The 14940-nt window shown below is 38.7% G+C and overlaps 1 protein-coding gene and 2 long non-coding RNA genes across 4 annotated transcripts in view; 2 read left to right on the forward strand and 1 right to left on the reverse strand.

Moving 5' to 3' along the window:
• Window positions 1–1230: 1230 nt before the first annotated feature.
• Window positions 1231–4665, forward strand: LOC144018100 (uncharacterized). 2 transcript variants are annotated; one of them, XR_013283336.1, is made up of 3 exons: window positions 1231–1422; window positions 4037–4267; window positions 4541–4665. It is a non-coding gene; the product is annotated as an uncharacterized LOC144018100 (long non-coding RNA). The 2 variants fall into 2 exon arrangements; XR_013283335.1 differs by lacking the exon at window positions 1231–1422 and having other exon boundaries at window positions 3612–4267.
• A 593-nt stretch (window positions 4666–5258) lies between these two features.
• LOC144018116 (uncharacterized) lies at window positions 5259–6323 on the reverse strand. Its single transcript, XR_013283345.1, has 3 exons — window positions 5915–6323; window positions 5461–5547; window positions 5259–5382 (listed from the first exon to the last, which is right to left on the reverse strand). It is a non-coding gene; the product is annotated as an uncharacterized LOC144018116 (long non-coding RNA).
• Window positions 6324–10439: 4116 nt separating this feature from the next.
• cdh2 (cadherin 2, type 1, N-cadherin (neuronal)) overlaps window positions 10440–14940 on the forward strand; it is a 67603-nt gene continuing 63102 nt past the window's right edge. Inside the window, exons 1-2 of the mRNA XM_077520178.1 lie at window positions 10440–10956; window positions 12691–12799. Coding sequence (XP_077376304.1) covers window positions 10894–10956; window positions 12691–12799 — 172 coding nt within the window. The 5' untranslated portion in view covers window positions 10440–10893. The remainder of the gene's footprint in view (window positions 10957–12690; window positions 12800–14940) is intronic.

Consider the following 14940-nt stretch of genomic DNA (forward strand, 5'->3'; position numbering starts at 1 on the left):
TCATGTCTTAAATTTATGTTTCTGAAATACTTCACAATGTGCAAATATTCTGTTTAATTGTGTTGGTGTCTGTCTAAAGGTTAAATATTTATATTTAACATTAAATTATCAACCTTTTGTTTTCCTGATCCTTATTTTGAAGAGAAAAAACAAACAAACCAAAAAACAATTATAACTGTCAATAACTACTAATAAATATTTAAACTGATACATGTGTACACACTGGAATAGCGGAACAAACAAACAATAGAGGAATTTAGGGAATTTTCATTTTCAACCTGGATAGATTTTTATTTTTTGTTTTATAAAAAGTATTTACGTTACAAGAAGTCAAGAGAGACTGCCTATTTTGTTTTTCATAAAAAAAACCTTTATTTTCATGTTAAAAATGCACTTTCAATAAAGTATTTGGAACTCCGTTTCTACTGCATTATTTTTATGTTGAGATGGTGTTATCGGCAGCTGCTGAAAGTAACTAAAAAAGTAACTTTTAATCTAACTTAGTTACTTTTAAAATCAAGTAATCAGTAAAGTAACTAAGTTACTTTTTCAAGGTAACTGTGGCAACACTGGATGTGCCAAGATCGATCTGTGTCAAAATGTTCACATAACAATAAAATTGGTGATGCTTTGTGAATAAAAGCCCCTTGCCGGTGCCAACGCGGCCCGGCCGCCTCGGAAACTGCGATTGGCTGGTGACCAGTTCAGGGTGTACCTCGCCTACTGCCCGAAGCCAGCGGGGATAGGCTCCAGCACCCCCCGCGACCCTTGTGAGGAGTAAGCGGTCAAGAAAATGGATGGATGGATATTAGTAGCAGAAGACCGTATTAGCATTCGCATTAAAAATAAATAAATAAATAAATAAAAAATCAAATCAAGGAGTTTAAAGATGCCGCCTTTGAGTTGGCAGCCATCTAGCACTCCATTAATTTTACATTTTAAGTTGTAGTTTTCCATTTTGAAGTTTGAATGTTTATTGTACATCGTATCGGTCCCGTCGCCATGGGCGGGCCTTGGGGGTCCGTGCCCGCCCTGTCAGTCAGCCGTGCCCGCCCTAGCAAGATGACTCACCAACTATTCGTCCTATCAGTCACGTAAACTTGAGCCTTCTGGTTCAAGTAAAGCATGGCGTGCCAGGCAACCACATACCTCCTTTCAAGTTTGGCTTTGATTGACAACTAAGGCTAGCCAATTACAATCCGGATCACGTGGGGTGGGGGGGATGACGCGCGCTCTGCAGACGTGCCTTAGCCAAATCTACTTCCGGGTAGATAGTGCGCATTTGCCGGCTGGCGCTGGCATAAAGACTGAGCAGTGAGCACGTCGTGCGGCTTTAATGGGAGCCACCAAACGCCAAACCTTGATCCAGGATGACACAGTTGACATCATTGGGAATCCTGAGTCCACTGGTTACGTTTACAAGTGAGTGGCAAACTTTTATTTTAATTAGTCAAGCCACACAGCACGGATGAATTGTAGCAATACACATTACAGACCCAAGCACACATACACAACAACAACTAAGGAGCATCAAATTATTTATCACTAAAGCAGTTGCAGTACAATGTGAGTTGAATTCTCTTTTTTTATTGCCAAGTTTGTTCATGTTGATGACTGTCACTAAGTTCTAATTTAAAAAAAACAGCACTTTACACATCCTTTTGGATTGATATTCTGCTTAGTTTGTTATTGAACCCATATGTTGTTTCTGTATATCATCGACATAACAACCTTATTTCTAAATCACTTTAAAACATCAATTGCTGCATACAAAGTGCTGTGCATGGAATAGAAATGAGTCTTTTAGTAGACACAAGTGAAATAAAATAACACAAAATAAAATTAATTAGAGTAAATATAAGTAGATAAGTATACACCCAAATAAAATACTAAAAAAAAAAAAATCTGTACAAGTATAGAAATAAAATAACACAAAATACAGAAGCCACCATAAAAAAAGTAAAATGATGTGAAGTCTCATGCTGAGTCAAAGATCAAAGAATAGAGATGTCTGGCAAAAATGATATCCATATCGTACAGCCCTATTCCAACATGCAAATGAAGGCAACTGCTAGCCAATTCCAGATAGAAGGGGCTGGGTTGCAGTCATTCATTCGGACATAGTTGTTTATAGAAGTGAAGAGTGGATTTGTTTCAATTGAACTTTTGAGTTGAATAAATGCAAAATGAACTACACATTTTTTTCAGTTTGTCTTTTAGATTTCAGATTTCCGCTTTTAAGTGACAGAAAATATTTCTGAGCACTTTTGCAGTTGTCACAATGCCGCTGTTCAACCTGATGAACATTAGATTTAGGTTGATGAAGTGTGCCCCCCCAAAAAAAGGTAATGCCCCCCCCCCCCCCCCACACAATTTCTTTCTGGTGACGGGTCTGCATCGTATGGACCTGTTGTTAACTATTTTAAACTTTTTCGACCATGACATTCATTGAGGGAGAATATCTGTGCATGATTGTTTCCCCTTTTCGCCAGCACATGCTTGCATTGTCACGCTTTCTATTGAAGGCAATGGCGGCGTTATTTGGCTGTTGCAGCTTTACGGCCATCGGGCACTTTCGTTTTTTGCATCTACTTGGGCAGTATTTTTGCAACAGCACCATGTTGTTCAGTGGAAATGTTGGCACTGGTGGACTGTCTCTGATTGAAAAGTAAACTGAAGAGGATCTAATTGACCTTAAACCACGCCAGCATGACCTAGTAAACCAATCAACACGCAAGACGTCATATCTGCGACGGCACGTGCATTTTCCTGCGGACAAAAGCAATCCAGCTCCCAATGGTGCATTGCGTGGTTATCCAAAGCCAAGAAAAAATTTAAGGTAGTGTTGGGAAATAATGGTGGTCACACAAAATAGTGACGTCTTGGGTAGTTTCACATTGTAATGTATTCACTTATGTTGCCCGGGGTTTAGTAGCAACATATTAATGGCTGTATTTTAAGTTGAGGGAACAACTAATTTACAGTTATACAAGTCAAGTCATCTTTTATTTATATAGTGCATTCAAACAGCCATAGCTGTCAAAAAGCGCTTTACAGAAAAACACACCATAAAACAAACATAAAACATTAACAATAATACAATCACAACAAACCACCATTTTTTTTCCCGTTCCTTCACACGCTTTGATGTTTGAAGCAGTTATAGATGAAAGAGGAGAGAATCAGTCTCCTTTCAGCAGTTGATCACAACATGCAGGACGTCGCACGCAGTGGCGACTTTTCATTTGGGTCAATGTGTCCTTTCTTTGGTGTTGTCCCATGATAAGACGTAATTATCTGCATAATAGGTCGCTTGCACATGTCGTCACTTCCGCCTCGGATTTCTCGTAGTCGCCATGCTGGGTGGCCTCCATTTACGTAGCGATTCGGTCTAACACGTATCTATCACGTTTGTTTTCTGCGTTTAAAATGGTACATTGTTGCTGCATCGTTGGCTGTTCGAACAAAGCCAAGGGGGAAAATGGTCGGTCTTTTTTCCGAATTCCGAAAATAATTAGGAACCAGGGCCTGGAGACAGAGGAGTGCGGACTCCGGAGGGAAGTCGTTACTTTGGGCTCGTGTGTGCAGCGATCACTTTGTGAGCGGTAAGCTTGTTTACCTTTATTTAATGCATGAGGATTAATAACGTTTCGACCGCCCATATATGGGCAAGTTGCTTATGTTTTGGATTCATGAGCAAGCAAGTTCGGTAGTACAAGCTGGCTAGCGGACGTTAGCCGAAAGCTAACATCGAACATTTTCACCCAAGTAGTGCCAGTGCAAAGTGTTTACTGCTGAAATTGGATTGATTAGTCTTGGGCTTTTAATGCCGATAACATGTTTTTTGGTGGCAAAATGTAAACTTGGAGAAAAAAAAAGAGACAGAAGGGGCTGATGCAAGAAAACAGACCCCCGGGGGTGATGCAAGAAAACAGACCCCCGGTAGCCTACACATCATGCTAAAGAACTTATTCACGGCCACCCTACTGCGGTAAAATAACCAGTCTTTCCATATTTTATTTGTTTATTTTAACAGGTCGCCCTGCGCCCGTTTTTCTGTCCAATCATCCCGACTGGGCTCCAACATTAAAGTTGGGTCCCAAGTTACAACATCTATGTCTCAGCCCAGTCGGTGCCAAGATATGAACGTGCACAGGAGGGACAAGCAAAGAAAAGACGACTCGAAGTGGCAGAGTTTGTTGCAGTTATGCAGCCAGATGGCTCCAGTAACCTGTACCCTCAAGTACTGCTGACATCATTGACTCTGGTATGCCACTCAGAATTCATTACATGATATATTGTATGCATGAGTGAATGTATGTGTTTATGTTTGTGTGTGTACACGCACCTTATATTTTAGAGACATTTGGAAGTGTTTATAGAAATAAGTATTTGCCTGTAGCAATGTTCATACATTAAAAAATGCAACAAAATGTGTACATTTCTTTTACACTGACAAAAAAACTATACTACTTTACTATATTAAACCTATTACTGGTACCGTATTTTTTTGTGATTTTTTCTTTATTTTTTTCTTTAGGGATCTCATGCCACACCGACTTGATTGCCAATGACATGATGGAAACGAAGGCGAGCATCAAAGCATTGGAGGAGGACAACATGCGACTGTTTGTTTGGCGCTAATAAAGGCAGCGTTTATACAAATTCTATTGTTGGGTTTGTTTACAAAGCTATACATAATACAAATGACAGGATTTGACTCAATGTGCAATATGGTCCCTCTTAAAGTAATGGCATAAATCTCTATTATTTCTAAAAGCACAAAAAATGAAGTGAATAATGATTAGATGTAGTAATTTCAGGGTTAAAAATTGAACTGTTAATTAATGTAGTTTATTTTAGCACAGGTGCCTACAATCCTGAGATGACGGTATGATGTAATGTTGATGGGGTACGCAATGACTTTCATTATGCTATGTACAGAGGAAAAAGTTGCTCTCTTTTAAATTTGTTTAATGTAAGACAAGTACCAGTACTGTGTTACAGTTTTCCTAATAATCCTTGTTTCACACTTGTCACAAAACCACTGTCCTTTTGGCAGTCTAGATTGGCACACTTCAAGTGATATCATTTGATTTTACAATCTGCTGCAGCACAAAAAACTACTTTATTCCGCATCTTTGAAGTACATGAGCAAGTGGTAGGTGACAGCGGCTGAGCAGGAACACTGGAAGTCCACTGCTGATCTAGTAAATGCTCTCCCGAGCAGTTCAGGTAAGGAGGGGCCTTTGGGGAAAAAAAAAAACTCTGGCTTTTCCAGCTGGCCAAAACGAGCGATCTGGGTGGACTCGCTCAATCACACTTTGTCCACACCACAAAGTCGCAGAAGTCCCGTCCAGTTAAACTCATCTGTGCCTGAATCTGAAAATATGACAAACATTGTAATGAAAATATGAAACATAAAATTAAATAAACTACAAAAAGTAAAGCCATACATACCTGGTAATACTATTGGTGTTGTCGTGACAAGTGATGGGAATTGTTGCCATCTGGCACCAGACAGAAATTGGGTGTTGTGACAGCCTCCTTAACCGTGAGATCATAAGAAAAGCTGTCAGTATGCTCAGTAGTTACCATGAACACGTTTTATTGTACTGGAAACTGAAACTAAAAATACGTCCTCTGAGAGTGGTTAACCTTAACCATTTAGAATAAGTTGATTAAGTAACATGTAACTAGTGAAAGAGTAACATTAAATTTAATTAAGCCACGGGGAGGCTGTGCAGTTACTTTTTATTCTTATACGCTCTGCCATATTTGCCTGTTATAAAATGATTAGAAAAACCACATCAGGTAAACCTAGCTGTGCATGTAAACACAATGATAACAGGAAGCCTGAGAACAAATCAACATTTTTGTGTGCAGAATTACCAACACCATGTGGTTTACTTACGTGCAACAGCAACAGTTTCTTCTGATGCGATGTTAAAGTTTACACTCTGTATCCACCCGCTTACAAAATAATTGTAAGCCTCCAAGGATTTGTTGGCGTGTTATGGAGCATGTTGTCAACACGAGGTAGGGAAAGATGTCCAGAGATGTCACATTTGGCCAGCAAGTTTTCTCCGTCAAAAAAAAAATCACCCTTGGTCAGGACGTAATTAGGATCAATCCCGCCACACAGAGACACCTTCTGCCTGTATCGTTGTTTTTGATCTTCCGGTAAATCGTGAAAATACTGCGAAAATTACATCAGGTTGATGAGCTCTACCGTGTAACTCGCGAGTGTACCTTGTGAACCGGCGGACACCCAATATGGCGCCCGAAGGAAAAACTCCCATGATGCATTACGATGTGCAAGCGACCTATAGTAAGGGGTGCACTCACTTTTGTGAGATACTCTATGGTGATTGGTGAATAATAAGTTCACGGTGAATAAAAAGCTCAGGGTGAATTTAAAGTTCACACAGGTTAAAAATTGTCAGTTTCTACAATAAAATATTTATTTTCAACAAGTTTACGTTTGGTTTTCGAAGGGTTAGGAAATGGAACAATGAATGACGCAAGAGTGTCTACGTGTGGCTCTATTTTGTCTAAATAGTGTTTGTTGTCTTTTTGCCTTGCTCATTCGGAAACATCCAACTTTGAGCCTTTTTTTGAACAAGCACACATAAAACATTTGGTGTGATTATTGGTATGAGAGAGTGTAGTCCAGTGGTGTCCAAACTACGGCCCGGGGTCCATTTGCGGCCCACCGTCCATTTTTCAGTGGCCCGCGACATATGCTAAGAATGGCATTTGACTCAGTTCAAATAAAATAAACAAAACAAAAACGTTTGGAGATGGCCAAAGTAAGAAGGGAGGGTATCGAAAAACAGGTGCCATTAAAGGTTATTTTAGTTAACTAAAACTAATGAAAAAACTAAAATTCAAAAAACAATATTGTTAATGTAATAAAAACGAAAACACTTTTTAAAAAAACGAAAACTGAGTCTTTAGTAATTAATTTAATGCATGAGCCTTTGGGGATGATTTCAAATGTGATTTTTAGTAGATATATTTTGATATAAACCGGAATAATGACGTTTGAAAGTATGTCACACAGAAGTGACGTCATCTAGCAGCAGCCAATAGAAAAGCACCTTCAGATGATGTTGCGCCCATGATGTTTTTTTAAATATTGCGTACAAGTAATACAGTTTAAAAACAACAACAACAACAAAACTAATACTGCAACTAACAAACTAAACTAAAACTAAGCATTTTTTAAAGAACTAAACTAATAAAAATTAAAAGAACCTCTCTGAAAACTAATAAAAACTAACTAAAATACAAAAATTCCAAAACTATAATAACCCTACTGCCATATTACAAATAAATTAGTTTACATACTGCAGCATTTTTCTAAATATACAAAAGCATAAATAAAAAATTATTCGTACAATTTTTAGGACTAAACACAATTTCTCTTCATAACATTATGTGACCCTTGTGTCCTTCTGATTTTCTGTATGGGGCCGTCAAATGAAAAAGTTTGGACATCCCTGGTGTAGTCTATTTTAGCCTTAAAAAAATGTCGTACAAGTATGAGTGTAACGCATTACACGCAGATATAATGCATGTTGAGTGACAAGCATGAAGCAGTTAACCAGCCACAAGCTTTACTCAGTGATCTTACTCTTAAGTCACACAGCAGTGTGAACTGATAGAGGAAGTGCAATCCAGTAACAGTGCTAAACATTGCTTAAAGTAGCAACACTTTTTCTTAGTCATCCACATTATTAATAATGTAATATGAGAATGACATTGGAACATTTCCTCCCCTGCCATTTACCAATGCTAACTAGCTAACAGCCACGCCTCAAGATGAAAGGCCACAAAATATCTTCCATTGTTGTCCATTGTAAACTGTCACATTCCTTCTTTTTTGTTTAGTCGTTGGCTGGTAACGCTGTGACGCACTGCTGTGATGTCACACTGTTTACGTAGCTGACCTATTGCCATCCTGCCTGCACACCCCATCAATCCATCTATCTAATTATCTTTCAATTTCTTGCCCAAATTCAGCTGGGATAGGCCCCAGCTCACTGTGACCCTAGCGAGGCTCAGCGGTATAGAAAATGCTTGACTGGAGAAATAATAATGATCATAGTGATAATATAAATTTAAAAAGAAATAGTTGGTTAGCATGCTAACCACCATCCTGCAAACTGGAGTTCTAATAACATTCTTTCAAAGTTTTGTTTTTTATTTGGTCAAAGGCAATAATAACAAACTGTACATGTTTCGTTTTGTTTTTAACCAAGATTTGTTTACTCAACTTTCAGAATCTGTGTCATTTAAAAAGGTTGTTTGTTTGTTTGTTTGTTTGTTGAACATATAAACATATAAACATAAACAAGTAGCAGAAAAAAATGTAAAAGAAAGAAGAAACTTATACAATCATTAGTGATCGTTTACATGTTCAAAGGGAGTAGGAAGAAGTTGAAAATGTTTCTAGTCCTACCCCTTATTCTTTGTATCTTTTGACTTATTTCATTATTGATACAATAAGATAACACATTTCAATAAAATAAAAATGGCCGACGTCACGTTGTTTACTGGAGGCAAAAAACAACTTGCCGCTGGAGGCAACGTGAAGTGCAGCTAGAAGTAAACAACACTGGTTGTCTGTAGAAAATGTCGTCTTGTTGTGTTTTTGGTTGCCAGAACCGTGGATAAACAAAAACTTGAAATTCTATCTCATCCCAACCTCTGCCAGTCAGAATAATCGCAGACGGCTGTGGTTAAACGCGATTAGGCGAAAGGACTGGACTGTCTGAGACTATCATCAACAATGCTCGTGTTTGCAGAGCACACTTCATATCAGGTAAGATTTAACTATCAGCTTCAGCCTGGACAAATGATATGGGCTAGAATTAGTTGTGAAAATATGCTGACCGGTGTAAGAACCACACGCCACTGAGGTGTTTTTGCCTCCAGCTAAGCCCCGCCCTTTAAATTGCGTCACATTGCTTACAAACTGAAGGGGACTATACAACTGCACTTTGACATATTGTAACAATCGGCAGTGTGGCACCACGCCACAAGGTGTCGCTTCTTTTCTTTGTGTGGAAGTAGTTTTCTTTTTCCTTTTTGGCGAAGAATGTTTTTGTTTTTATGCCGAGAACGGTACATGCTGCTCGTAACATGCTGTGGCGTCGAGCCCACGCTTTTTCTTTTCCTTTTGTTTCTTTAGAATAAATGTTGTAAATAAATGTAAACTAGTGGTTTTCAATTGCTCTCCTTTTTTTGCTGTCCCGCTGTGCCGTCCATGGCAACTCAGCCTCAGCGTATTACAATATACGTACATTTGCCAATAGCGTATGTACTGAAATTGATAGGCATACGCAATAATGATACATCTTCATACTCACATATACAATTTTCATTACACTCATACTGGTACATCGAAAAAAATACATTTCTGCAATTTTACTAGTTCATGTCTGATTTAAATAATGGTCTTGAACTTTGCTTTTAAACATTTTTTTTAACTCAGCAATTGACTTGCATCTTTTAAGGTCAGTACCAAAATGATTCAACAAATTAACACCTCTTACAGAAACACACCATCACTTAATATTTGTTCTTATTTTGATTTTTTTGTATGTAGACACTTGTACCCCTTATGTCATAAGGACTCTCTACTGTGTGTGGCAGAGGAGATTGTTGTAAGCTTGAGACATTATTTGTGCTATTTTAAACTCAACTAAGTCATAAAATTTCATTGTATTTAATTTAATAAATAGTGAATGTGTTGGTTCTCTATATTTTGATCATTTGATAATTCTTGTGGCTCGTTTTTGCAATTTGAAAACAGGGTCGGTATTTGTTTTACTGTATATGCGTTTCCCCAGATTTCCACACAATAAGTCAGATATGGTAATAATAATGAACAGTATAATGTGTATAATGATTTCTTATTCAGGACATCCTCAGTTTTAGAGTGTATCCCTATCATTTTTTAACATTTTCTATTTGTGACTTCCAACATAATTTGTCATCAATAACTACTCCAAGAAATGTATTTTCATACACCAAGGTAAAAAATGTACACCAAATACACCAAATTAAAAACAACAGTTTCGTTTTAGATTTTGACTTCTTTTTTTTTTTAAACACAAATTTCAGGATCATTTGAGATTTTTAAATGGCAAAAATTTTTTTTTGAAAATTATATATATTTTTATATTTTTTATTTTCATTTAAAAAATCACTTTTAAAAAACAACAACTTGTAGCTGGTTATCAAGTTTGTTTTTTAAAACTCAAAACCTTTTTTTTTTTTTTTATTTGTGTCAGTTGTCAAACGGTATTTACTAGGTCGCCCCCTGTCGGTTAGTAAAGGAATAGTATCGTTACGGCGTAATCTGATTGGACAGTTGGAAGTCTTTTGACGTCATGTCTCTTTGTTTTTTTTTTTGGTACATTCTTTGATCCTTTGAAGAACCTCTTTGTTCATCAAGGACTTTTTAAACTTAAAAGAGGTGTACAGCAATTCACACCCCCACCGGGCAGGTTAGTGGGCGTTATTTTGTTAAGGGAAGCTCGCTCTTCGGCTAGTTTAGAGACGTGTGACCAGCAGGGAGAGACAGTGAGAGGCGCTTTTAGAGTGGAGTGGACCAGTGGCTCGTCTTTTGTGTTGCGTTGGAGTGAAGGAAGCAAAGCAGAGAGGAGGAGGAGAAGAGGAGGAGAGTTCGAGCAGCCTCAGTACCAGCCAGTGCTTCTCCCGGATAACAGTCCACGGAGGAGGCTGCCTCGGCCGAAGACGCGACCCAGCTTTTCGTCTCGAAAAAGAGAGAAGGAGGAAGCGTATTTCACCCCCGTTTTGATTTTTGACCAACGTGTGGGATTGTGGTTGTTCTTCGGAAGAGGATTTAACCCGACAAAAATGTACCGACGACGGGAGGGAAGCGGCGAGCTGCTTCTGCTGACGCTCTTGGCAGTACTGCAGGTAATCTCCGAGAACCGAGCGGGACACGTTTTGTCTTATTGTGTGATCCTCGCTGTTTTAAACGTGATGCCGCTACTTTATCTCACGTTAAAGAAACTCTTTTTCTTTATTATTTTTAATAAGCAACGCTATTTAATAAGACATGAACGCGACTGTTGAGTGCCGTTGGTGCTAGCTTACGATTCGCCCTCCCGTGTGTTTAAACTATGACAAAATCTTAAAAGCTCTATACTGTTAACATGATTTGCAAATTTTGCGTTTAAAAGATAGAATGTTTAGCGTTTAATTCGTCTTTGTAAGTTGAGACGTTATACACGGTTAACCTAGTTTGAGAGCGCTTAAGTTTAATATGAACGTCCGTGCCTCAGGCAGTGTGGGTGAGTTGATTGCATCATTAAGACCTTCTCATCAGCGTTTTTTTTTTTTTTTTGCTGTTGTTGATGAATAAGTACCATCCAACAATAAAAATATACAGTATGTTTGAACTAGCAGCGTGCGACTCACATATATACAAAATCATTCAACTGTGGTCTCTGTTACCCCACTACACGCAACAGGGTTGAGGCTTATGAGGCTTAAGGGCAAAATGAGTGCACACACAGCAGGGGGACATTATTAAGCACAAAGCACTAATACTACAGGGTTTCAAGCTGGTATAGTTATAAATTACTCTTTTTTTATTTTTATTTTATTTTATTTTATTTTAAATAATGCTGCTGGGGAGGCCAACCGATGGCTCATGGTCCATATGTGTCCCAGTGAAAGCATTTCACATGATCCGCAGTACAATTCTAATGCATGTAACCCACAAATAGGCTCAAAATAATGTCATAAACGGCTCCCTGATAAGAAAAAGGTTGCCCACCCTTGTCCGTTAGTATCCCAGCTCCGCTCCCCCCTTTCCCAAGCATGTTCAATTTAAATTCCTCTGATTCGACAGCGGCACAAATACCCACAGTTTCTTTCTTCTTTTTTTTTTTTCCAGGCCAGGGGATCCTTCTCTTGTTTTTTGCATTCTTCCCAGAGTTCATGCTATGAGAAACGGGGTCAAATTTGGCAGATGAGGAACAGAATCAAGACTAAGGCTATGTTTAGGGAGTAGTAGACTATTTTTGAGAATTGCTTCACACCCCTTTGTGATTCATTTCTTGCCAATTCTGAGAAGTGGTCAGGCCAGTACTCCTTAACATTTTTGAAAAGATAAGTGTTCTGTTTTATCGCAATGAGTCATATCATGTGTGGGGGGCATCCGAATTCCAGTAAATCCACAGTTGGTCATTGTTAAATCTTTAGGTTTTTTTGGGGGGTTTTTTGCTTCTTGGGTGTTCCACCCCTTTATATGGTAACAATAGCGGATTGTTGGTATGTATGTTCCGTGGCCGTGTTTCTGTTCTTGAAAAGTACACAGTTATTGTGGATCAGAAAGGCCGACACAGAGGCTTGGCAGTAACACCCGCCTGTGCCTAGGCCCCTCCACTGGGACAAATGGAGCTTGTTCTTGCCCAGCCATGCTTTTTGGCTAATGCTTAACCCTTTTGGCCTCATTATCCTAATTGCAGCGCCTGCTATAAAAACAACAGATGCTTTTGTACAACTGAGAGAGGTGGTGATGGAGGGGGGCGGCGGGGGATTCAGAACGTGGGCAAGAGGTTTTGAGAGGCCACGGGGTGCATTTTTGCGGATTGATTTATGAGTCATTGTCACACCCCCTCACCTTCTTCCTTTCCACCACAGATTGCAGCAGAATGCGGGGTCATCCCACCATGCACGCCTGGCTTCTCTGAAGATGTATACAAGGTCAGCTTGCCAGATATCATCGAGAAGGGACAGCCCCTTTTTACTGGTGAGTGTTGATTCCATCCCCCCATGTCTGTGTGCTCCCCTGTTGTGTTTCATGGTATTCCTGAGCAGAACAAGCTCAACATTTTTGAAAATTACCTCCCGATTAGCTACGAGCCATGTTGTTTGCCTCATAAACCAGCTCACATGTGGTTCACATTTATATCGCCCCATTTGCTTACATGTTCCCCTTTTTTCATTGTGAGCAGAGGCCTGTCTGTGTACAGAGTGCAGCTTGTTAGTCAAAAGTGAAAGCATACATTGTGGCTAACACCCTCGGCAATTTGCATCTTTCACTGGGGGTCTCTGCAGGGCAGATAAAGAAAATCCATCGCACACATTTCAATACCTATGCAACTTTAATCAAGCAATTAATGTGGCTAAACGTTGGCTGTGTAGCACTAGGACCTCAGTGCAAAGAAATGAGTCATGTTACGAGAATAAAATTGTATTGTCATTAGGAAAAAGTTAGAAAATTGCAAGTGTCTTAAGGTTTTAAGAATAAATGCATTATCTTGCCAGAAATACTGTAAGTTGTTGATGATAGTTATTGTATTGCAATTTAAAAGGTGGTAATGTAAGAAGATGGATTAAGATTACAAGAAGGAATACAGTCAAAGACAGTTTTCAAGAGCCGTGAAGTGGTGATAAGTACGAAGCCATTACTATTTTTTAGGGGTGTGAATTGCCTAGTACCTGACGATTCGATTCGTATCACGATTCACAGGTCACGATTCGATTCGATACCGATTAATCCCGATACGAATTTATAAGTCGATTGTTGCGATTTTTTTTCATTCAAATTTAGAAAATACTAATCAGTAAGCTTGTAGAGTGTAAGATTTATATGAAAATGTATTATTTATTTATCTGAAATTTCAGTCTTATAGAGGTTGTAATCTGTTTCATGTTTGAACAGCATTAAAATAAAATATTAAGGCTTAATGTTCCGTTCATATAACATTCTTCCATGCTCAAGGTGCGAATCCTAACCCGAAGTCAGACGTTTTGTTGAATATTTTTCCATTAAAAATGGAAGATTAAAAATCGATTCACACACACACAAACAAAAAAAAAAGGCAATGATGATAAGACGTTGAATCAGTAAGACTACCGAATGAACAATTCTGAGCTCTTAAAAAAAACAAAAACAAAAAAAAAACGATTTTTTTATTGAATCGATTCGAGAATCGCGCGATGTAGTATCGCGATATATCGCCGAATCGATTTTTTTTTAACACCCCTACTATTTTTATTTACTATTTGTTTTACTGTTTTGAAGACTCCTTTTGTCTTTTATCGCTCAGTTCAATAGACCTCAATATTAGATGTGGCAGAGGCATCTTTTGTTGAATTACATGTATAACTGTTTCCTCCAGTAAACATCATTAAAGCATATAATTTATACATGATTTTAAAGTGGAAGTCAACCTTAAACATTTCTTGACAATATGTTATATGCGGCCTCACTAGTCTAAACATGACATTCTGATCGATATTACATTTGTGGAATGGGAGTTATGAAGCAAAATCCAGCCGTTTTTATTCATCTGAGGAAGACGACCATTTTTTTCCACTTCCTGTCGACTGAAGATGACATCAAGGTTGTTCAAGGCTCAGGCAACAGCAACCAATCACAGCTCACCTGTTTTCTGAAGCTGAGCTGTGATTGGTTGTTACTTGAGACCTGAGCAACGTTTATGTCATCTTCATTCGTCAGCAAGTGGCAAAATGGCCGCCCCCTGAGATGGATAAAAACGGCTGAATTTTGTTGCTTAACTCATATTCAACAAATGTAATATTAATCAGACTGTCAATTTAGACAAGTGAGGTCAAATATAACACATTATTGTCAAGAATTTCTTTGGGGGTTGACTTCCTCTTTAATTTAATGGGGTATATGCCACGGAAGAGGTGGGACTGTTTTTGCACATCAGTTTGTTTCCGGTTCGTTTTGCGACGTGTGGGCTGTGTCAAAAATACTTGTGCTTCCGACTTTGTGCCCCTCGGTTGCGGGTTCGCAACCCGGACCGGAAACAAACTGTTGTGCAAAATCACGTCCCGCCTCTTCCGTGGCATATACCCCATTCATATACCACAAAAGCATTATTACTCAGAATACCGTGTTTAGACTAGTAAAGAACA

Source organism: Festucalex cinctus, chromosome 1, assembly GCF_051991245.1.
Source record: "Festucalex cinctus isolate MCC-2025b chromosome 1, RoL_Fcin_1.0, whole genome shotgun sequence".
Classification (NCBI taxonomy): Eukaryota; Metazoa; Chordata; class Actinopteri; order Syngnathiformes; family Syngnathidae; genus Festucalex; species Festucalex cinctus.